Source organism: Paroedura picta, chromosome 7 (assembly GCF_049243985.1).
Source record: "Paroedura picta isolate Pp20150507F chromosome 7, Ppicta_v3.0, whole genome shotgun sequence".
NCBI classification, from domain to species: domain Eukaryota; kingdom Metazoa; phylum Chordata; class Lepidosauria; order Squamata; family Gekkonidae; genus Paroedura; species Paroedura picta.
Window position 1 is genome coordinate 23,951,866 of NC_135375.1, and position 23,462 is coordinate 23,975,327.

Genomic DNA, 23,462 nt, shown 5'->3' on the forward strand with positions numbered 1-23,462 from the left:
TTCCACCAGGTGGGGCCAGGACCAAAAAGGCTCTGGTTGAGGCCAAACAAGCTTCTCTCATTGGTACCTAAAATTTATGAAATAAGTGAGCCAACAATTCAAGACAGATCTTTTCCTCCACCTATTTAATATTCAGTTGTTATTCCGTCCTGTCTTTAAGTTGCTACATCAATCCTAGAATGCAGTGCAGTAAACCAAAAATTCTTCTAATCAATAGACTCAGATTTATGAGCTTCTGAATACAGAAGTTGAACAAGCTTCTGGACAACTTTTATGGAACATTCACCTATAGGAATAAAACCTTAAGTGGAGGGAATGGGTTAAGAAAAGCAGAGGACCCTATTAAGGCTTTGATAAACCATGAGGAATGACCAGCTGTACCTCTCACTGAATTCTGAATATCATCAAGCAAAATGCTTGCTGGTAAGCAGAAAGAACCATGAATCCAAAGGACAGTTCTATGTCTCCAGGCATAGGCACACAATTAAGAGTTCTCTTTGATTTTTGTTATGGCCTTTTGCTCTACATCTGCAACTCAATATCAAAAGTAGTGCATGCATGACATAGCAGACTGTTTATATATTTATTAAAATACTTACATGCCACCTTTCATTATAGCTTACCAATGGACTAGGAGTTTAGCAACTGGCAAATCACTGGCAAATCACTATCTAGATTGCCTTGATTGTTTTGATGCACAAACTTTTTCCATTTGTCAACCTACTATAACATTTCTTCTTGCACAATGGAGAATTCATAACAAGAGTTTCCATAATTTTCAACTGACAAAGGGAGAAAAGCTGGTGATAAGAGTTTTCAATAAAGTACAATTCAAGATCTATAGCACCTTAGAGTATGAAAAAAATCTCCCAAAGCTTAGGCTTTCTTGAACCAAGTTTGCTTTGTCATATAAAAGATTATATTTGATGAAATGACCTTGTTTTTTAAAAAAATCAACCCCCAAAATTTCAGTTGATCTCTAAGGTGCTACCGGACTTAAATTTTGTTCTATTACTCCAAAATAATATGGCTACTCACCTGAAACTTAGATAAAGTTAATACAATAATAGATGTAGATTTACTTCAGTTGGCTTAGAAGGCAGTACCTCTACATAGGATTGCATTATAAATCTTGGAGGCAGAACATTAAATAGAAGAAACCACCCTGAACCTAGATTATGTCTATCTGATTTTCTGAAACAACTCAGTGCCAAGAGAAAAAGGAAGAGTAACTTCTATTTTGTTATAGTGGCAGCCCTTTAAGATGAAAGAGTATAGTTCAGAGGTAAAGTCTGCACTGCATACAGAAGGATCCTGATTTAATGTCAAGCATCTCCAGTGAAAAGGACCAGGCAATACTCTGATGTGAAAGATACTCTGGAGAGTTGCTCCCAAAGGAGGCAATACTGACTTTCATGGACCAATGCTCTGATTCAGGCTCAGGCAGCTTCGTATGTTCATGCTGGACTTTTGAAATGTAAAGATACACTTAAATTCAGAATTATCTCCTCAAACTCTGAATCTTTGCAGTACTGATAACCTGACGATATATCTGGATCAAGGCTGCTCATAAGACAAGTCTGAACAAGTCTGGAAACAGTTTAAAGACATCTGGAATTCTAATTACTGCTGTATTAAAAGAAAGCCTCTTTCTCTGTTAAAATATTAGGACTCTTAAGAGGGAAGTTCTGTTGGGTGGTATTTATTTCTTATAACCTAATAATATTTGAATATATATGTTGTAGTTAAGCTTCTATTTATCATTTGATCCTTATATATGACGATGCTGGAAATTTATGGTAATTCTTTTTGTGTGATTTTGCAAAAAGGAAAATTTGGAGAGGAAGGAGAGGTAAAAAATGAGGGGGTGTGTTGCTTAAGAAAATGGCAACACTTAGAAGAATGCACAATCTTCTGCAGGGTAAAGTAACACGTCCAAAGGCTGTTTGCCATCCCTTTCCAGTACCAAGAAGTCATGAATCTTGCAGTTTCACACTGTGTATGCTGTTAACAGCAACATCTTCTCTTAGTGTAATATTTTGGCATTCTACATTCTGAACTATAAACCAGTGATATCTTGCAAACAAAATGAGAACAGCACTAAGCAATGACTGAAATGTGGAAAGCAATAAGAGCTACATAATGGTTCCAGACACCATAATGCTTTTAGCTGTTCCTGAAATGGTCCATTATAGAAATCCATGCACGCTGATTTCAGTATGTACAAAACAGCTGTTATTACTTGGATTGTTCAGGGATGTCCCCCCCCTCCTCTATTTCAAACACAGACGTATGAGACAGCAAGTTGTCTTACTTGATAAAGACAGACTTCTAAAACTTAGTTATTTTAATTATATCTATTTGGAACAATTGAAGAAGAAGAAGAAGAAGAAGAAGAAGAAGAAGAAGAAGAAGAAGAAGAAGAAGAAGAAGAAGAAGAAGAAGAAGAAGAAGAAGAGTTGGTTCTTATATGCTGCTTTTCCCTACCCGAAGGAGGCTCAAAGCGACTTACAGTCGCCTTCCCATTCCTCTCCCCACAGGTAGTTGGCATAAGAAGGTAGTTGGCATATCAATTCAGAAACGGATCAAGCGACCAATATAGCTTGCATGAATACACAAAGAATGGAAAATAAATGATTTGTATATTTCTCAGGTATGTGAAAATTTTAACTTTGCAATCATATACCTCTAAGTTCCCTTTTTGACATAATAATTCCCCCATCATTGACTGATGGAAAAATCAGATTGCTCTTCCTCAAGATGGTCTTGAACTGATACAACCAAGGCTTATCAAAGAAGAACCATGGAGGTATTTAGAAATGGGAAATCTGTGATGGATAAACAATGGTATGAACTTAGTTGGACACCATCAGCTGAGCCTAGGGACACCAGCATCCAGAAGGGAGCTGGGGATCCTTTGGAGTTACAGTACATTTCCAGATTACAAGAAAACTGGAGAAAACTGATGCTTTAATGTGTAGATTCTACAGCAGTGTACCCCACTAAGGTTCCTGTCTTCCCCAGATACCATTCCCAGATCCCAAGAGTTTCCCAACCTGGATCTGGTAACTCTTCCCCCTCCCATCACCTGCCAGTAGCCAGGGAGAACCTGAGCCATATGTCAATGGGATTTCCACTAATATAATAATTGAGGAGGAAACAAACATTGTTCTAGTAGTATAAATTGAGCAGCATGTGAAACACCTGTACCAGCTGTGAAAGCAGTTTAATATTTTTAAATATAAAAGGTTTAAAACATGTTAAAACCAACTGAGCTTCATATGACTGATTTGCAATGCTCAAGTTACCATACCGTTGCATGTAAAGAGCAAATTTATAGCCAATTGCCGCAATTATTATTCCTTCTTTTCTTGGAAACTCTGGATTACAGAATTATAACAAAAATGCAAAAAAAAAAAAAAGGAAAAAAAACAATGCTATATCAATGGAAGGAGAAGCAAGACAACATAGTTGGAGGAAAAATACTGGCCATTCCTATATATAAATGCCAAGCTCAACTGATTTCAGCATTTATGTTTTTAATTTTAAACTGATTTCCTATCGTAAATATTTTAATGTCATGGTGCATGGCTAAATTCAAATCACTGTTTGAATAGGAGTCAACAAGTAGGAGTCAACGAGTTAAAAGGAGAGAAAAGACAAAGGAAACTGTATTAGTAGGATATTATTCATCTTGCTTAGAATGCCTCAAACTAAAAAGGAAGCACTTGGAGCCAACCTTTCATTAGCCTTTCATTAATTTTCATTGTTTAAATTATCTTCATCTATTGGATTTCAAAAGTAATTGCTACAATAGACAAAAATCTTTTCACCTAAAAACTATTGTTGAAAAATAACATTGTGTCATATTGAAATTGAATTTCAAGTTTTAATTACTGGAACAGAAGGGAACAGCAGGGCAACATTTGACAGCCCATATTTGAGATTGTACCAAATCATATGCAAAAATTTGTTCTGGGTTTCAGTCAATATAGACATTTTTCTCATCCTTGTTATCATGGTAGATCATTTGCAAACTCAAGGTTTCATCAAGCAAATAACAGAGTTGCTGTTCCTATGATTGCAATTGGGTTTAGGTTTTGTTTTGTTTTATTTTTAAAAGAGACAGAAGACCTTATTAAGCTAACATACTTAACTCATATTCCAGCTGTGCATTCAAATATGACTTCAAGCAGCTGATCAGGAAGCTGTACAGAGCATTATATTCACCGAGTAAATAAGTATTTCCTTTTGTACATCCTGCCCATCAATTTTTGTTTGCACTTAAGAATCCCAGCATTTTGGGAGAGAGAAATAATTGGGGGGGAGAAATAAACCTCTATCATGTCATCCTTGTTCATTTCTTTTCTAAACTGATAAGTCCCAGACTATTCTCTCTTTCTTCATAGGGTGCTCCAATCCCCTGATTCTCTTAGTTGCCATCTTCTGTACTTCTTTTACATCTGTCTTTTGGAAATATGGTGTGACAACAACTGCACGCAGTATTCTAAGCTGCATTACAACTGTATTACAACTGTGGCTGCTTTATTTTCAATCCCTTTTCTACTACTCTCCAGCCAAGTATAGAGGTTGCCTTTTCCTTCATTGTGGGACACTGGACTGACATTTTCATTGAGTCATCAGTTACGAATGCAAGGTCTCTCTCTCTCCCAGTCTTAACAAGTTAAATCCCCTTTAGCTGGCTTTTTATCTCCAACCTTATACTTATCTACATTGAGCTGCATTTGACACATCCTTAACATGCCCGCAGTGCCGCGGGCGCAGCGGACTAAATAATTCGCTAAGGGCTGGGGGGGAGGAGTTAGGGCGGGCTTTGTCCGTGATGAGGAAGGGGCCAGATTGGCCCCTTCCTCCGGACTGACAAGCGCAGGGCCAATCGGCAGGCAGAAAGCGCCTGCCGATTGGCCTCTGCGATTGCCGCCACGCCGCCAAGGTAGCAATTGCGAGCCGCGCTGTGTGCGGCTCGCAGTTGCTCCCTTACCACCGCTCTGACGCGTCGGGAGGCGCAAAGCGCTTCCCAATGTGACAGGCCGGAGGGTTCTCTCTCACTGCCGCCGCTGCCCTGAAGACTGGGAGCCGCCTGCTCCCTCGCTGCCGCCGCCGCCCTGACGAACCGGACCGCTAGCCACGCGCAGAGTGCCTGGCGGGTGCTCTCTCACCGCCGCCTCGCTGCCGCCGTACTCGCCGCCGCCCAGAAAACTCGCCGCCACCTGCTCCCTCGCCGCCGCCTCACCACAGCCCTGATGACTCGGGGGCATCTGCACCTCCGCTAGTGCCCGCTGTATCCAAGGTACAGCGGGCTATATTACTAGTATATATATATATACTACAACTACTATTTAAAAGAAGAATATTCATAAAACATAGATTTAACAATACAAATCCCATTCTTTTATATCATTGAATCATAGGTTTGGAAGGAACTTCCTGGGTCATCTAGTCTAACCCCCTGCACACTCACAACCCTATCGCTCATCTACTATAATCTGCCACCCCCTTGAATCTTCTCAGAGTCTGCCTTTCCGTCTGATGGTTATCCAGCCTCTGCTTAAAAATTTACAAAGATGGAGAACCCACCAACTCCCGAGGAAGCCTGTTCCACTGAGAAACCACTCTAACTGTCAGGAACTTCTTCCAGATGTTTAGATGGAATTTCTTTTTAATTAATTTCATCCCATTGGTTCTGGTCCGTCCCTCTGGGGCAAGAGAGAACAACTCTGCTCCATCCTCTATGTGGCAGCACTTAAACACTTGAAGATGGTTATCAGATTCCCATCTCAGTCTTCTCTTATCCAGGCTAAACTGACCAAGCTCCCCCAACCTTTCCTCATATGTCTTGAGGAAGTCTAGAATTTACTGACCAGATAGTTTATTAACCCCATAGTTAAGATGTACAATCTGTTACTGCTTTGATTTTACTGTTCAATATAGTCTAATATTGGCCTCCATTTTCGCCTGAATACCAGTGTTGATTTGTTGAGTATTATATTCGTAAGAGCCTCTTGTGGCGCAGGGCAGCCGACATGCTGTCTGAAGCTTTGACCATGAGGCTGGGAGTTCGATCTCAGCAGCCGGCTCAAAGTTAACCTTCCATCCTTCCAAGGTCAGTAAAATGAGTACCCAGCTTGCTGGGGGGTAAAACGGTAATGACTGGGGAAGGGAATGGCAAACAGCCCTGTACTGAGTCTGCCATGAAAACGCTAGAGGGCATCACCCCAAGGGTCAGACATGACTTGGTGCTTGCACAGGGGATACCTTTACCTTTTTATATTCATACGTTTTACCACTATCCCATATTCCTTCAATTTATTTAACCGATCTGTAAGATCGGGTTCTGAATCTTTTTTCCCTCCTGACATATGAAGGATCCTAGCAAGTGTATTTCTGTTCACTTTATTAAAGAACGCAAAATCTTTTTATTTCTTGGTCATCCAAAGTTCAACCGCCACTCTGGCCAGTTTTCTGCTTGAGACAAATGTAAATAAATGCTTATTGTTTGTCTTGATGCTTTTGGCAATCCACTTCTCAAATTCTCTTTTGGCTTGCATAATTATCAATTTATACTTCTTTGCCTTGGGCTCCCTTCTGTTCACTTCACAGGGGTACATGTTCCACTTCCTTTTTGCCTTTTATGGTGATTTATATTTTTTTAAGAATGAAAAAAGAGCACAGTGATATGTAAACAATCATTTTGAGTACGGAGGGGAGAGAGTGCGAGATACAAACAATATCTACCAGGATCTAGAGTTCAAGCACCATTAATTTACAAAGGAGAGATTAAAATTCCATCTTCAATTTTCCATCCTGAGGAAAAAACCTTCACAATAGCTAAAGCTAAACAGCCCATTCACACCTTAGGGAAGGGGAATAACATCACAGAAAGCACACAAAGAGACATACTGCAATATTTTTTTTTTTAAAAAGGATGTTTAAAAATGTTTAATCTTATTGTCATTCTAGCCTGAAGAGATACTCTGAATTCAGACTTGTGGGAAAAGATCCAAAAGAGAGATAAAGCAAGTCTCTCCAACCATTAACAAACTCTCCCTTCCAAAAAATCAAAAGGGTTACCCATCCTGGTTACATTCCGTCTTCATTTGCGGCACACTCATGTCTCCTATACCCACAAAGCATGCTTCCTGAACAAAGACAGAAGTAACCTCCTACAAAACAACAGCCAAAAAGACTAGAGAGAGTCTACCACCCAAGAGTCAGCCTATCAGAAGAAGACAGAGAATGAGAACACTTCCTAAACAAAGATTCACTCCTGTCCCCTTCCATACCCTGGCCCAGATGACAAAATCATGACTTCAGAAGGTAGCATAGCAATTGCAAATGGTGAGCCACCACTTAATAAGAAATGCAGTATCCTACAAATACATTCTATATACATGCCCCAAAGATGAGGATCAATATATAGAGGTTGAATGCAGACAAGACAGAGGTCCTGTGTGTCAAGGGGTACCAAGTCCTTGACACTAAGGGGCACCTGGTACTGGATGAGGTTGTTCCACCCCAGAAAGAATGGGTGTGGGATCTGGGTGTTCTCCTGGTTTCATCACTGCCATTTGAGATTCATGTGGCAAAAGTAGATAGGAGTGCCAGTCTCTATCTCTGTGGCAACTTCTTTCCTGGAAAAGGATAACTTGGCCATGGTGACCCATGAACTGATAACCTCCAACTCGGACCACTGTAATATGTGCTACATGGGGCTATTCTTGAAGACCGTTCAGAAGCTGGAACTGGTGCAGAATGCAACAGCTTAACTGCAGACGGGAGTCTCTTGCTGGACGCACATCTTGCCAATCTTTAAAGATCTGCACTGGCTCCCTATTCACTGCCACGCCCAATACAAGGCGTTAATGTTAATATGATTGTTTGGGCCTGAGCTACTTGGAGTGCCTTCTCCCTTACAGACCTACACAAGCAATGAGATCTCAAGGAGAGAGCCTTCTTGTAGTTTTGCCTCATTTAGAGGTATAAGTGGCAGTGACACGCAGGAGAGCCTTCTCCGTGGTAGCCCCTAGACTTTGGAACAACCCCCCACTGGTAATTTGCTAGATTCCTACATTTTATGATTTTTGGCAGCTAATGAAAACTCACCTTTTCACCCAGGCCTTTGATTTTCTAGATTAATCTGGGTGCTCTCCTATCACGATGCGAGGAAGGAACAGTGAGGGATTATGTTTGAAATTTATTTATTTAGATTTATTTATTGGATTTCTCCACCACCACTCCCAAAATCCGTCTGGTTTACAACAACAAATGTTTTAAATGTATTTTAGATTATTTTATTCTGCATTCTCTTGTGACCTACCCAGGGATCTCTGAGTGAAGGTGCAGGATATAAATTCCTCCGTAAAACAAATAAACAAACACTGAGCAAGATGCATTTCTAAGTACAACAGGTCACATTTGCTTAAAATCAAAACAAGCTGAAGTCTTGTAAGCATATTTTTTTTATTTAGTCAAGCAAGACATTGTCACCTAAAACGAATCGTGTGTTGAATTTTCAGCGCTGGAGAAGGGATCGGAGGACCTGGAGGTACAAATCCAACAGCATGTTCTACATTAGCGCTGACATTTCACAACCCGTGCCTTTGAGCACAGTGTTAAGGCATGCCGTTTCTCAGATATTTGTGACAACGGAGGAAGGAAGGAAGGTTGTGTGACAGAAGGATACTACAAAATTAATGTCTGTTGGCATATTTGGCTCTCTGCAAACAGCTGACTGGAGATTACCTCAGTATATCTGCAGCTACAGTGAATCACAGTTTGATGGATAAAATCTCACACATTTCAGTTTTCAACTCAATCATGGAGAAGTCTGCAAGTTTACCATGAACAAGAAAGCATGAGACAGACAGCTGAAGTTGGTTGTGCACTATTTAAATAGTATTATGAGTCAGATGAACTGGCAAGATCACCTAGCAAGATTTGATGCAGGGCAGATATCCCCCTCCCCCAAGTTAGTTCTACAAACCTCTCCTATTCCACCTGCAGAGCAGTAGAATGCCACAAACTCACCTGCAGTTAGTCTTTGTGAAACTTTACACCAACTGGACTTCCTGATTTTTGAACTTTTCAAGCATTGGGTTTGAATAGGCAGAAATAGACAAGCAAAACAGCAGGTAAGAAAATGACTTATTCATTAGGTTGAGAAGGCTGGATCGGACTAATGGTCCCTCTGGTGCAGCCTCTATCACATAGTGATAAATCTGCTCTCCTAGAGCTCTAACAATAGAGATGGCAGCCTCCTATACTCCCTAGGCTCCAGCCTCATATCTTCAGGAGTTTCCCAACACAGATCTGGCCACCCTACCCCCAATCTCTGGCCAGTGGCCAGTGGGGATTTATTGTTGTGGAAATGGCATGTTGTAACCCGCCTCAAGCCAGCATGCCAAGAGTGACAGGTAAGAAAATAATAATAATAACAACAACAACAACAATAACAGCAACAAAAACAATCCTATCAAACAAAAGGGCATACAGGCTAAGGTCACCTCCTGATGTTGCCTCCTGACCCTGGAATTCAGAGGCTGACTTCATCTGAACATGCAAGTTTAAGCTGCACATACAGGACTGCTTTACGTCTGTGAACCTCACCTTTGAAAAGTAAGATTACAGATACAAATATTTTACATGCATACATGTAAAGGTTTTTAGCTGGTTCCATTACATTGTTGAGTTTGCCAAGAAAACGCTAGAGGGCGTCACCCCAAGGGTCAGACATGACCCAGTGCTTGCACAGGAAATACCTTTACCTTTTATTACATTGTTATTTCAGGTGCCATGCAGCAAGCTTAAGAGATGGCATAACTCCTTACAAATTTGACTTGCAAGAACTCATACCGGGAAGGGTATCCCCGTATCTATCCTGGGTCCAGCTCTTCATTTTAGCAGTTTGTCAGCTGCAGTTATTTCTGCATTGCTCCAATGTGTTCTTGTTCTTTCTCTGCTTCACTGACCTTCCTGCATATCTCACTTACTGAGAAAAGGGGTCAGTGAAGGAAACCAAAGTACATGATACATAACTGTACCGAATTTTCGCCTTAAATGGCATTAGCTATAAGACATAAACAAGGTATTCATATTATCTTTCTCCTTGTACGTCCTCTACATGTGAAGGGAATTTCTCCAATCTTACAGAAGAATATAGAGTCAGTGAGGCAAGGACAACCAATCAGTCTGTCAGGGGAGATGAGGGTAAAAGATGCTGCATTTATTTATGTGCAAGGAATGTTGGGGCTTTTGGTCCTAAGGAACTAATCTTTATAACCATAGTTTATTGACTCAATCAATACTTGAATAACTTGGCTGCAAAGCAGTATATTCACAAGGGACATATGGTTCTGCTTTTAATAAATATCCCAGTGCATTAAGCATTAAGCCAAGAACTGGTGGCTTATTTCACTCAAGACAAAATAAATGCAGTACCAAAAATATTTGTATCCGTTCCGTGCTTTTTATAGTGTCCCATTTGAGCGGTGAAAAGCTATGCATTATAGTCTTATCCATTGCACAACAGCTGGTCAAAGCCAATGCACTATGAATGGTATAAAGTCTTGTATTGGAATTCTTCTTCTGTCTTCTGTCTCTGGAGCTCTTGTTTGTCCCAAGAGGGCTGGGGGAGCATAGAAATGGAGTGGGAGATGGTTTAGAGGGAGGCTGCAACTCAACTTGAAAGCTGTGGGAAATACACAATCTTTTCATAATTTGTGGCATCCAATGTTATGAAATACTAGCACATTGATAAACCTAGATCCATCTCTGGCTTCCACTAGAAAAACTAGTCCCCTAGTCTATAAAACAGATTACTTCCCACGGTTCAATATTCTCTCTCATTGTTGTCTTGGCTTGCTCTGTGCTGGAGTCTGGGCTGCTGTTAAAATCACAGTTTAAACCAAATTATTGCTTTATTATTGTGTTACATTTTAACCAGCCTTTTCAGACCTACTCAGTTTCAGAAAGGAAGAGCTATATCAGTAATCCAGCTCAGAGCCATCTTGGTGTAGTGGTTAAAAGCGACAACTTGGAGAGCCAGGTTTAATTTCTTACTCCTTCACATGTAGCCAGTTGGGTGATCTTGGGCTAGTCACAGTCCTGTAAGAACTGTTCTCATACAGCAGTTTTAACAGCTCTCTCAGCCCCACCTACTTCACGGGGTGTTTGTTGTGGGGAGAGAAAGGGAAGGTGATAGCCATTTTTAGACTCCCTTTGGTAGTGAAAAGCAAGATACAGAAACAACTCTTCTTCATGATTGTTCTTGCATAAAACACAAAATGTTCAAGCGGATTAGATTCAGAAATTATTATGGGAATATATATTGCACCTTTCCAGAACACATACAAATACAAACAGAGTATGACATCACAGAATTCAAAATTCTTGGTCATTCATTCTTCTGTACAGAATGGATTCATACTCGTGAGAAATGTAGTATTTTTTTTTTAAAAGGTCTTAAGAAGATAGACTTGTATTATGTTGCCTATTTCTAACCTAAAGTTTTACCTTTTACTTGGATCCCAGGAGAAAAGACAATAATTTCACATTCGGAAAGATGCTGGAAACCTTTTACAACTCCTCCAAAGATTCCAAATTTTACAAGGATACTGGATGACTGTAGAATATGCTTTAGTAGTTCCCGCAACTTTCTCCAAACTCTTAACATGTTTTGACTTCCTTGAATCTTAAAAGTAACACCTAATTCTCTACCAATCTACAGCTAACACTACTGTACCAAGGTAAAAACAGTGCCCCAAGATTCCCCACAAGTTAATAACCCAAGTACTCCTACTATTTCTCATCTTACTCTATAAAAATATGCTAGAAATAAGTGGGGAGACTTTGTTTTAGCCTTAATTATCCGTGGAAGGAATGATCAGGGGAAGAATTTCAAATTTTACATTTTCTCCATATTTGGAATTTCAGGAATGTGCCCGAGGGGAAAGTAATGTTTAATTTGTATGTGTAGGAAAATAATTTCCAGTACAATTTGACTATAGGTGAAGCACAGATATATTTAGAAGGCAATTTTCCTCTTTAATGATATAAGTACTGGTGATGAAACGCCTCTTGGGTTTTGCAAAGCAAGAGTTGCCTTGAAATCTTCAGCCTCAAATGTGACCAGCTATTTATAAGTTTCGACTTTTTGATCAACCCATATTTCTAGATCATCCAAGCCAACCAACAATGTCTTGTATTTTCCATGCAGGACAGGACATCTAAAGTGGCACAATCCTGGTACAGAGCCTTGATTTGCTGAGAAAAAATGAGCCATAGCTTTTTCTGATCAAGCCTAATAGCAAACTATGGTTTGTCACAAACCTGGCAATCTCTAAGTAGCTGATAAAACATGACAAAAGGAATGGGGGGAGGGGGAGAGAGAGAGAGACATCCATGTCCCAAGACCGTTTATTGTACTTGAACCAAACTACCATGTGACAATACTTTTGTTTTCAAAGCTAACATGGATTTGAAGAGTCTGGGATGACAGCATCATAAACCCTTTGGTCCATCAGGTCACGTCAACATGTGTACAATGAATTTAACTAACTATGAATTATTATTATTATTATTATTATTATTATTATTATTATTATTATTATTATTATTATTATTATTATTATTATGAAGATGTCAGTTATGATACCTTTCCAATGTTTTCCATGCTACAAACCTTTTCCTGGGAAATTCTATATTTAAAATACTTTGCCTCAAGACTCTGTCCAAACCTTTCATATTTCTGTATCACACTGGAAATTTTAGGCAGTAGTCTATATAACATATGAAAAAGAGGCACTCTTGTTTTTTTTAAACAAGGGATTCATAGGAGAGAGGAAGCCTGTTTTACTGTTTTGCTTTAGATAGGTGGTTCTCAACCTGGGGGTCGGGAACCCTTTGGGGGTCAAATGACCCTTTCACAGGGATCACAGCAGGGCAAGCAGCTTGGCTGAGGGGGCACCATCTATACAACAGTCTTGCGGGGTAGATCAAGATAGAGCGTTCATCTGTCTGGAGCAGTGAAAAAGAGTGAGAACAGCATGGTGGGACAAGAGGTAGAACTGAACTGAGAAACCCTGGGGAAAATCAATTTATATAAAATCATGAACAATGAGTCTTCACACCATTGGTCAGTTTCGGTTTAATTTCTGTGAAAGAACACTTGCATAATTTGATGGTTGGGGGTCACCACAACATGAGGAAGTGTATTAAAGGGTCGCGGCATTAGGAAGTTTGAGAACCACTGCTTTAGATTATCTGAAATGTGCCACTTACTTGTATGACTTCACTCATTGCATAAGCAAATTCTCTCTTCTGCTTTACATTTATTAAATCGTTGGGTTAGGATGGTGTTTCCCAATCATTTCCTTTTGTCTTGTGAACAATGATTGGCTACAGTGGCAAAATGGACCCTCTATGTTCAGTTATAGTACATATCTGAATACCAGATCTTGGGAATGAATAACCGGGGGGAACATCTGAAAGCTCCCAAAAGCATGTTCCTCGTCAGACTCCAGTTTCTGCTTCCATTGGTCTACAACCTGTCAAAGGGGTTAGTAACAGAGGTACAATTTTGCTTTCTGAAGTATTTCTTAGGTAAGCACATATTTATTCTGCAAAGAGAACATCCGCAAGATATTGTCAAGATTGCTTCAGAAAGATTTGTGCTTTAAAAGGTTCCAGGGAACTGTCAAGGATCAGGGTGAAGGTCTAGACAGAAATCTGGGCAAAGATTCACAGAATGTCAGATCTCACACAAATTGCTTGACCTTGCTGTACATCAAGCTTAAGCCAGATGTGGTATTATATAAACACAGACAGTGAAAGCCAGATGCTCCATTAATAGAATATGTTTAGAATGAACATACTGTATCTGATTGCTTAAATACAATAAAATTCTTATTTTTATTTTTTTTTAAAGAAGCAGCTTAGTTCTCAAGACGGCTGTTCTCCACTGGTTTATTCAAAAGTAGCATCAAGACACAACCTGGAAAGGATTTTCAGTGACTATGGTCATTTAAAACTATGACAAGTTGTCATTTATGAAACGCTGTTTTAGACAAATGAATGGAAGTCGACCTCTGACCTGAATAAGCTTGACCAATGGAAAGCCATCCCAGCAAAAGAGACTTATCTCCACACCCACTACCCATTTCCGACAACATGTAATTATTCATCAGAACATTGTGCTTATTGTAAGGTGACCAGATTTTAACATTGGTAAAGCGGGACACCATTGACCAGGGGTGTTCTTGATTAAAAATTTGGTCTATATGCAGCAACAAAAAGTGTCATAGAACACATAGAACGCAAAAAAAATAGTATTGTAATATATATTGTTTAATTTCAACATAAGTACAATTTGCCAGGTACCCCCAGATGTCCTTCCAAAAGTGGGACAATCTGGTCATCTTAGCTTATTGTGAAGTTTTAAGAAGTAACCACAATAATGCTCTCTAACTTTCTTGCATTTTGATGCAGAGTACAGTAAACTTTGTTGTGAGTCTTGCCCTTTCTCCCTTCGCCTCCCTCCTAAGTGAGCACCAAAATGGCACTCTGACAATGACTTGCTATTCTTGACAAGAGTGCACTGAAGAACCTATTTTAGTACCAAAGACTGAGCTAAGTGAACTGAAACCACTTGTTAGCTTCAATATATAGCAAAAACGTCCCCGTCCTCGCTTACAATATTTGCAGATATTCCCACTCCCATGCTTCATCCTTAATGGGCAATTTACAGGCATAAAATAGTAATGCAGGTAAAAATTATACAGATCATACTGTTCTGGGGAAAAACAGCAGCACTTCACCACACAAGCATCTTGCCGGAGCTAAATAAATAACTAGTTTGGATATTTGGAAGGATAATTAGTGGAAAGTCTGAGACTAATCAGAGTCTGTATAGAATTTGTACTAACTCATTAATTAAGAACAACTGACATAAATAAGAAATGTCATCCAATATGCCAGCATTCCACTTGGCATTAAAAAGACGCCATTTCAATTTCAATCAAATGGGCTTTCCAAGAACAAGATGATTTATTGTGAACCTTTTGGTACAGATCCTTATGTGATTTAGACTGATGAGGTTTCTTTTCTGGGCACATTGGTTAGTTACCAATTGCCAACAAATGACATGTGATCTGGAAAGAACAGCTCCTTGTGGTATTCCACATGGAAGTTTTTAGCAATTTCCAATTTCTACCCGGAGGAAAGAGATTAGCCACTGGTGGGCTCTCACTCATATCCCGGCATCAGCGAAGGGTCACTGCTACGGGTCATTAATTGTTTTGACCACAACAGTATGTTCTTGGTAGTAGTAAATTTAGTGAAGCTGGTAAGGGTAAATGTCCAGAGAGGGGAACAGAAAGAGGTCTGAAGAGGTCTGTTTGTTTTGGTTTCTGGGACAATAAGGTGTATTATCTCTAATCTCTGGGAGCACCTCACCTAGGTTGTATAGTGATAGTAGGCTAGATGTAAATATTGGGTAGTTGGGGGCAAATGTTGTACAAAGGAAAATGCGTAGGAGAGAAATAAAATAGATAATTCTTACAAATGTAATTTTTCATTTTTATTTTCATGTTACTGCTAAAATATTCTTTTGTGAATTTGCTCAGTTAAAGAATTTACAGAATGCCTTGTATTTCATCTTGTTATGTCTTGCTTCTGAATAATGGGACTTCACTGCATCTTGGAATTCACAAAAATGGCCAAAGCTATTTTTTTAACATGATAAAATCAGCATGAAGTTATTTCCTTCCTTCTCCCCCCTTTTAAAAATGGGGAACAATATAAAACCTTTAATAATTATAAAATTATAGTCAAAATTTTCTTGCCTATGAAAGCATCTTATATGTACCTCTGTAATTCTGTCTTGTGGTACATTTTGGATTTCGTAATACTAATGAACAGGTAATGATTTTGGGCTAATGTATCAAATCAGTACTTACAAATCTTGCCAAATTCTCCAGTGCATCTTGATTCAAATGCCTTTTGCTTTCATTTCTTTTGTCAACCTATCATTTAATTGAATTGCTAGCATCAATTAATGCTTCCAGTGCCATTTCCAATTTATCTCAATATCCTGAAGGCTACAGCCGTATTTATTGCTAACAATTTCTGTTTTGAGAGCAAGAGCTTGATTCAAGGCTGTTCTGCTTACTACTTCAGAATTTATGATAAATTAAAAGTAGCAGGAACAATGGGAAAAAAGAAAAATAACTAAAGCCTTGTGTAAGATATTAAAGAATATCATTTCCAACATTCCTTGCCCAACTAATTGTTTTGAAGAATATATCATCAGCACCGAATGTCTCATATAACATCTTTATTCACTTGTTCACTTTTAAAATGGAGTCTGGCTAGGAACATCCTGATATACCTACTTCGGTTTGCTAGCCCTAGCTGGCACTCAGGAAGGAGAATTTGTGGGTAGGGACATGTGATCTGGTGTTGCATCAGTGTGTAATGTCAATTCCTCTGCAAAACCATAAGTGGAATAATCACATTGGGGTGACTGAATAGGAGTCACCCAAAAATTCTATGGTTTAACCATACCGTTTTGGATGACTCCTAGAGCATCACACAAACGCTATGATGTCACTTCTGCTTTTGCATCTAAAGTGATGCCAGATATCCCCCATCCCCCCCCTTGCCCTGTTACCCCACGGCAGGAAATGAGAAATCCTGGACTAGAAAGCTCCCATTATAGCAAGACAGTTGGCCTCTCTGTATCTACTGCAGCGTGTTCAATAAGTGGAGACAGATTAGAGGAACAAAGAAAGAGTGGAATGGCAGCAGAAATTTCCTTCATGGATCTACACCCTTTCTCTGGGATGCATGAGTACCTCCTGGCCACATAAGAGTATATTTATGTAGCAGAAAATCTGTATGTGTGGAAACCTTGAAAAAAGACTGCTCCCAATCACCATAGATATACAGTCTTTAGAATGAATGACAATAGGTCAAGAGTTTGCCAAGACAAACCCATTCCTCTCTGTTATCATTCCTTGTACATTCTCAGAATCTCTGAAAAGGTATCATTTTTGTGTATGAATACAGAAACCTATGTCAACCATAACAACCAGTGGGTGTCCTCTGGCAAGTCATGCTCTCTCAGTATGGCACACCTCACAGGATATTGCTGAAAATAAAATGAGAACCGTTCATATGACATCCTAAATTTCTTGACAGAAAGCATGGATACAAATAGGACCAATTAAAATTGGCTGGCATCCTAAGCAATTATTTCTATTTCAGATCTTATGCAAGGTTACTCAGAAGTAAAACTCCATCATGTCCCCCAGGGAGTCTGCTGCCCTCTGCTGTTGTGCCTTTGGTCTGACAGATGCTCCCAAGGCCTCATAATGGGATGGGAGGGGGTTTAACACACCCTGTTCATCCTCCTTCCAGATGTCTGGCTTCCTCTTCCAGCCAAGATTCCAGCCACCTTTGTCCTCCGTGACCTGTCAGTAGGAGCTTCTTTTTAACTCCCTTCCACCTGCAGGTACTGACCCCTCCACAGAATGATTGGCCTTCTCCCTCTGTTGCTCCTGCCTGTGGTGTCAGGAGTCGCTGGGTGCCTGCAGGGCCTCCTTAAGCACACCACCACCTCCTCCCCCTCAGCATTCCCCAGGCCCAGTCTGCCCTTGGCCTGGCCTTTCTATCCTGAGCTGCAGGATAATGCTCCACCACCGAGGTCCAAGCACAAGCACTGGGTGAGTTTCTCCTGCCCTGTATCTTAATGGCAAATGAAAGCAGCTTTCTGGACACTGGGGCTTCTGGCTGCAGGCTCCCTAGATCCCTCTCCAACTCCAGTGGTCTCTCGAGCTCCCTCCCTTTCCTGTGGCATGCCTGCATGGGCTGCTGGGTCAAGTGTTGCTGGCCCGGGGAGCTTGCGCTATTGCTCCCTGCTCCAGCTCAGCTGTCAATGCTGGCCCCAACCCTGGACACATGCACTAGATTCCACAGTGCTTACTTCCAAGTAATTGTGACTAGGCTTGTAAACTTACATTATGAAAACCGGACTGTATCCATCCAATCATTATGCCCAAATGTTTTGGAATACCCAGTGACATACTTAACTTTCTTCTCTGAAGACCAGATACAAGGACACATCACTACCTAGATCCAGGTGGATAGCAGTGCTGGTCTGAAGCAACATAACAACATTGGAGTCCATGTGCTCAGTCACTCACTTTTTTATTTTACCCAGATTTAAACTTTACTAGGTTCCACTGGACCCAAACTTAGTTCTCACATCTGTTTGTCAACACTTTTATTATATATATATATATATATATATATATATATATATTATATATATTATATATATATATATATGCTAATTTGCTACTATTCAGAGGTCTTAGCAAGTGCTTTAATCCAATCTTAGCTATACTTATTATTCAGTTTCTTACGCTTTTCCTGGCAACTAACCCCCTCCCTACCCATATGTAATAGTTGAAGGAGATTTGTTTCAATGCACCTGAAGGTGTGTGCATGCGCATGACAGCTTATGCCCAGAATTAAGCTTTGTTGGTCTTGAAGGAGCTGCCAGACTCAAACTCTGTTACATCACTTCCTGTGAAACCAAAGTTACCTTGGTCTCAAAAGTTTTATCTGTACTTTCAGTACAGACTATCTTTTTTGCTGAGATTTGAGACAGGCCACCAATATAAAAACAGTGCAATAAAAAAACAATATAAGACACGCCATAAATAAAACAGTTCAGGAACCAAATCCCAGACACCACTGAGGCGCACAGGACTAGTTGAATATTCTTTAGATTCCAGCCAATACACATTCATTCCGGTGAAGCTTTGTTGAACCTTGGGACAAAAGTAACCCGCTCTGCTTCCCCAATGTGCTATTATTTATTTACAAACTTGTTAATTGCCAGTCCATCCCAGGTAACACCAAATGACACAGCAAGGAGTAAGAACAGGCGATTTTGAGAACGAGAGGCAGAGAGAACTAGCAACAGCAATGAAATAGACACTGGTGTACCTACCCTAATATGGTGCTCGAGGTGGATAATTTTTTAATTCTCTGTTTATTATCTGTATTTTTTTGCTGTCAAGTCATAGCTGATTTATGCCAACCCCGTAGGGTTTTCAAGGCAAGAGACATGCAGAGGGGATTTGCCATTGCCTGTCTCTGCACAGCCCTGCTTGGCTTCTGAAATGTGACAAGAGCAGGCTAGGTAGGGGTTATCCAGGTATCCTTTTCTATATGAAAAAATATATATTTTCACTAATAAGCATGAAATAGAACAAATAATAATAACAACTGGAGAAGAAACACAGAGAGTGAAAAACATTGTTATTAAACTTCATATATAATCATGTCAGGGGAAAAAATGCAAATTCCATGCAATTCCACCATGACAAACAACGTGGAGAAATGCTTAAAGAATCAGCATCTGGGAAATCCAGGTTCAAATTCCCAATCATGCCATGGGAGTTTGCTGGGTGACCATGGGCCAATCACACCGCTGTCAGCCTGGGTAGCCCCAGGACTGCCTAATTTTGTCAGATCTTAGAAGCTATATAAGGCAAACATGGAGGCAGGCAATGGCAAACCACCTTCGTATGTCTTTTGCCTTGAAAACCATACAGCAGGGGTAGTCAACCTGTGGTCCTCCAGATGCACATGGACTACAATTTGCTGCTGACTCAATTTGCATTTGCTGGCAGGAGCTCCTGGATATTGTAGTCCATGGACATCTGGAGGACCACAGGTTGACTACCCCTGCACAGGATTGTCATAAGTCAGGTGTGACTTGGCAGGAAAAAAATTCATCACACTTGGGAAGCAGGCACTTGGGAAGGCTTCCGTTCTCCATTTTGAAGCCCAAGAGCTGACTATCCCAAATACCTGCAAGGAATTTTTGAGAACAAGGAGTCTGCCTTTGTATTAACTTTTACTAATCAACACTAGCCAAAGCATTACAAAACAGCGATTTTAATAGTGATTGAAAGCTTCACCAGACTGGGTGTTAAAAACATACAGTACACCTGGAAGAAGGTGCCCCAATCCTCCATCGTTATCAAAAGATGAAATTTAAAACAGAGAATCTTTGCAGTAGAAACCAGAGGGGTAATTTTGCAAGCCCAGCAAAACCAGTGCAATGAACAAATTACCCAGCAGTATTGCTGTAATCACAGGGTACCCAGCAGAACCCACTGCCATTGTGGCAATGCCATCTCAATAGGACTGATGTCAGGCACAGAAAAGCAAAGCAAGCAATGTATAGCACCCAGCAAACCCAATGTCTTTTGTTCATATTAACAAAACTTTGCTACGATATTACTCTTTAAATACATTCTGTAATCAAGCAGGGTAGGGATGAGAAGGTCATGAGACCAAGAAATGAAAATAAAGAAGGGTAGACACAAAAAAATTAGAAAAGAGACAGAAATGAATGAGAAATGTGTAGAAAAGAGGGAGAGAAATTAAGAGAAGTTAGCTTCCTAACTTCTTCTCTGCAAGATCTGGGTGAGCTTGTACAAGGAAAGGAAGAGAGAAAAGCTAGACTATGGGAGATCTGGAGGCTGGCAATTCCCACAGTAGCTATCAGCAAGCTGGCTCAGTTGTTAAGTGAGCTTCCTTCACTCTTGGAGCAAGGGAAGTTTAGTCAGTCCTGGAGTGCCTTCTGCTATGTTCAGACTTCCCTGTGCCCCTAGTGGCTGCTGCCAGAACAGCACTTTAAAAATAAAGGTAAACATCTTTGGAGAGCCTCTTGTGGCGCAGAGTGGTAAGCAGCAGAAATGCTGTCTGAAGCTGTCTGTCTATGAGTTTGAGAGTTCGATCCCAGCAGCAGGCTCAAGGTTGACTCAGCCTTCCATCCTTTCGAGGTCGGTAAAATGAGTACCCAGTTTGCTGCTGGGGGGTAAAATGGTAATGACTGGGGAAGGCACTGGCAAGGCCACCCTGTATTGAGTCTGCCATGAAAATGCTAGAGGGCATCACCCCAAAGGTCAGACATGACTTGGTGCTTGCACAGGGGATACCTTTAACTTTAAACATGTTTGGAAGGACACAGCATGAAGGTCCTCCTTTAAAGGCATTCTTCAAGCTGCAAGTGAGGCGGAAATATGATTTTCTTACCAAAGCCTTTTCTATGCCACTCCTCCCCTCAGACTTGGGGTAGCTTAGAACATTATCATAAACAATTAACACATCTCATTTATTAAAACATATAGATATTGATCATTAAAAATCATTTAAAAATCTCACAAACAGCCATTTTATCGATGACGAGCCAGCCAAAATAGTTCGATTCATATGATAATTTTCACGTGTTCATGACTTGAAGTCACCTCAACCTTTCAGGAAAAACATTGTCTTTCTTCACAGCACAAATAATTTATGCTAAAATCCTGCAGAGTTTTAAATAGAGTTGGTGAGACGCATCGTAAGATGTGCATAATAAGCCATTTGACGGAAGGCGCTACTCACATTCCTACAAACAACACCGATTCCTAAATACCAGCCTGCGCTAAGAAACCTCAGTTGGTCGCAAGAGCTAAATATAGCACCATCACGTTAAAAACATAAGACAGAGGAATATAAGGGGGAATCTTACCTCTTCCCACTGGTGTATATATCTGATTAATCTTGAGAGTCGTAATAAACGCAAGAGGCTGAGGATTTTGGTGAACCTCACAATACGAAGCGCTCTAGCTGTCTTATACACTTCTGAGTCCATTCCTTTCTCTACGATAAGGAAGATATAATCCACTGGTATCGATGAGATGAAGTCAACCACGAACCAGCTTTTCAAATAATTCATTTTGATGACTTTCGGGTCCAGTATAATCTCAGAGCTATCCTCGTTTACGGTCCCAGTTCTAAAGTTCATGATTAAGTCGAACAAAAACACAGTATCTGATGCTACATTGAAAATAATCCATGGTGTCGTCGTCTGCTCTGTGAAGAACGTGATCCCAACAGGTATGATGACAAGATTTCCAACCATCATTATAAGCATTATTAAGTCCCAGTAAAACCTATGAAAAATAGAAAATACCATAATTGAACAAATTATAGTGTAAAAAATGGCCTAAAATAATTTATTTCCTTATTATCTGTATTATGCTTTAAATAAAAATGGCAAGGGATTCAATCATAACATAGTGATAATGAAATATGTTGTCTTAGAGAGAAAATCATAAAAGAATTTTGGGAAGATGTACTCCTTTTATCCTCCATGCCATGTGTCACTATGCATTGGATCTGTGCAATAGTGTATGATTAATAGTGATGTTTTTAAAATCTTAAATGTACACATGAATAGTAATAAATATTTGTATTTTAACATTTGATAAATTCTGCTGCTCAACCCACACTCTGTTCTCTCTCCATCACTATTGAGTGGGTGATTCTAGTGATCTGGTTTCACAAATCCATAGCCTCCTCGGGATTGGTTGACAAAGACAGGTAAATCTGGTATTTCATGTTGTCACGGTTGTCAGCCATTCAGTCATGCCCAACTCTTGGGCCTATTATGCATGGCCGCTGAAACAGCCGCATGGAGAAAGCGGAGGAAGAAGAAGTGAAGCAAACCGCTTATGCATGGGATGGAACGCAACGGCGGCAAAATCCAGAGTATCCGATTATGCACACGGCTACTCCGGAGCTGCTTCTGGTTGCGCCCTGATCCCAGGAAGCTCCACTTTCTTCCGCATCTCGCTAAAACGGCTTTTTTGGCAGCATGTGTTGACTATGCGCCCGGTTGCCGCCTGCAGCGTGCATAATTGGTGATTTTAGCCGCCGTCATTCCACCCCGAATGCGGACCTTCCACTTCGTGCATAATGGACCTTGGCGATCCCATGGCACAGCTGTTGCCACAATCCCCAAACCTGCAGTGACTCCCCACAAACACGCGATGTTCTGGCCGGTGTCCTTTCCGATCACATCCAAGCACTGTGTCCTTTGACGGCCTAGCATAATTGCTTTCTCCATTGAGTTGGATCGCATGATATGACCAAAGTTAGTGAGCCGGAGTTTCATGATTTTGCTTACCAATGTAATATCAGACTTTACGTGCTGTAGTATGTTTCATATCTATCTGCTATTACCAATTATACTTCAAACCTATGGAAACCCCTCTTAGCAACTCAACACAGATGTGACTTTTTGGAAACTCACAGGCCCGAGGCAGCATTAAAGAGTAGCAGTCTCCTAGCACTACTTTCTGGATACTGCCATCTAAGAAGGATGTCTTAGTAGGCAGTCCACAATAACACCACAGTATTAAAGATAATAAGAACCCACACTTTCAGAAGCAAGCTTGACTTTGGCAAGCACACTGGTATGAAGCACATATATATGTAAGGATGCTAACCTCTTGGTGGGGCCTGGGGAATCTACAACTGATTTCCAGACTACAGGGATCAGTTCCCCCTGGAGAAAATGGATGCTTTGGAGGATG

At 40.4% G+C, this 23,462-nt stretch overlaps 1 protein-coding gene across 3 annotated transcripts in view; it reads right to left on the reverse strand.

Moving 5' to 3' along the window:
- The window catches only part of HCN1 (hyperpolarization activated cyclic nucleotide gated potassium channel 1), a 193,791-nt gene that overhangs the window by 149,431 nt on the left and 20,898 nt on the right, over positions 1-23,462 (reverse strand). For all 3 annotated transcript variants that reach the window (XM_077347082.1, XM_077347083.1, XM_077347084.1), the window contains exon 2: positions 21,614-22,037. In XM_077347082.1, the coding sequence (XP_077203197.1) occupies positions 21,614-22,037 (424 nt within the window). The remainder of the gene's footprint in view (positions 1-21,613; positions 22,038-23,462) is intronic.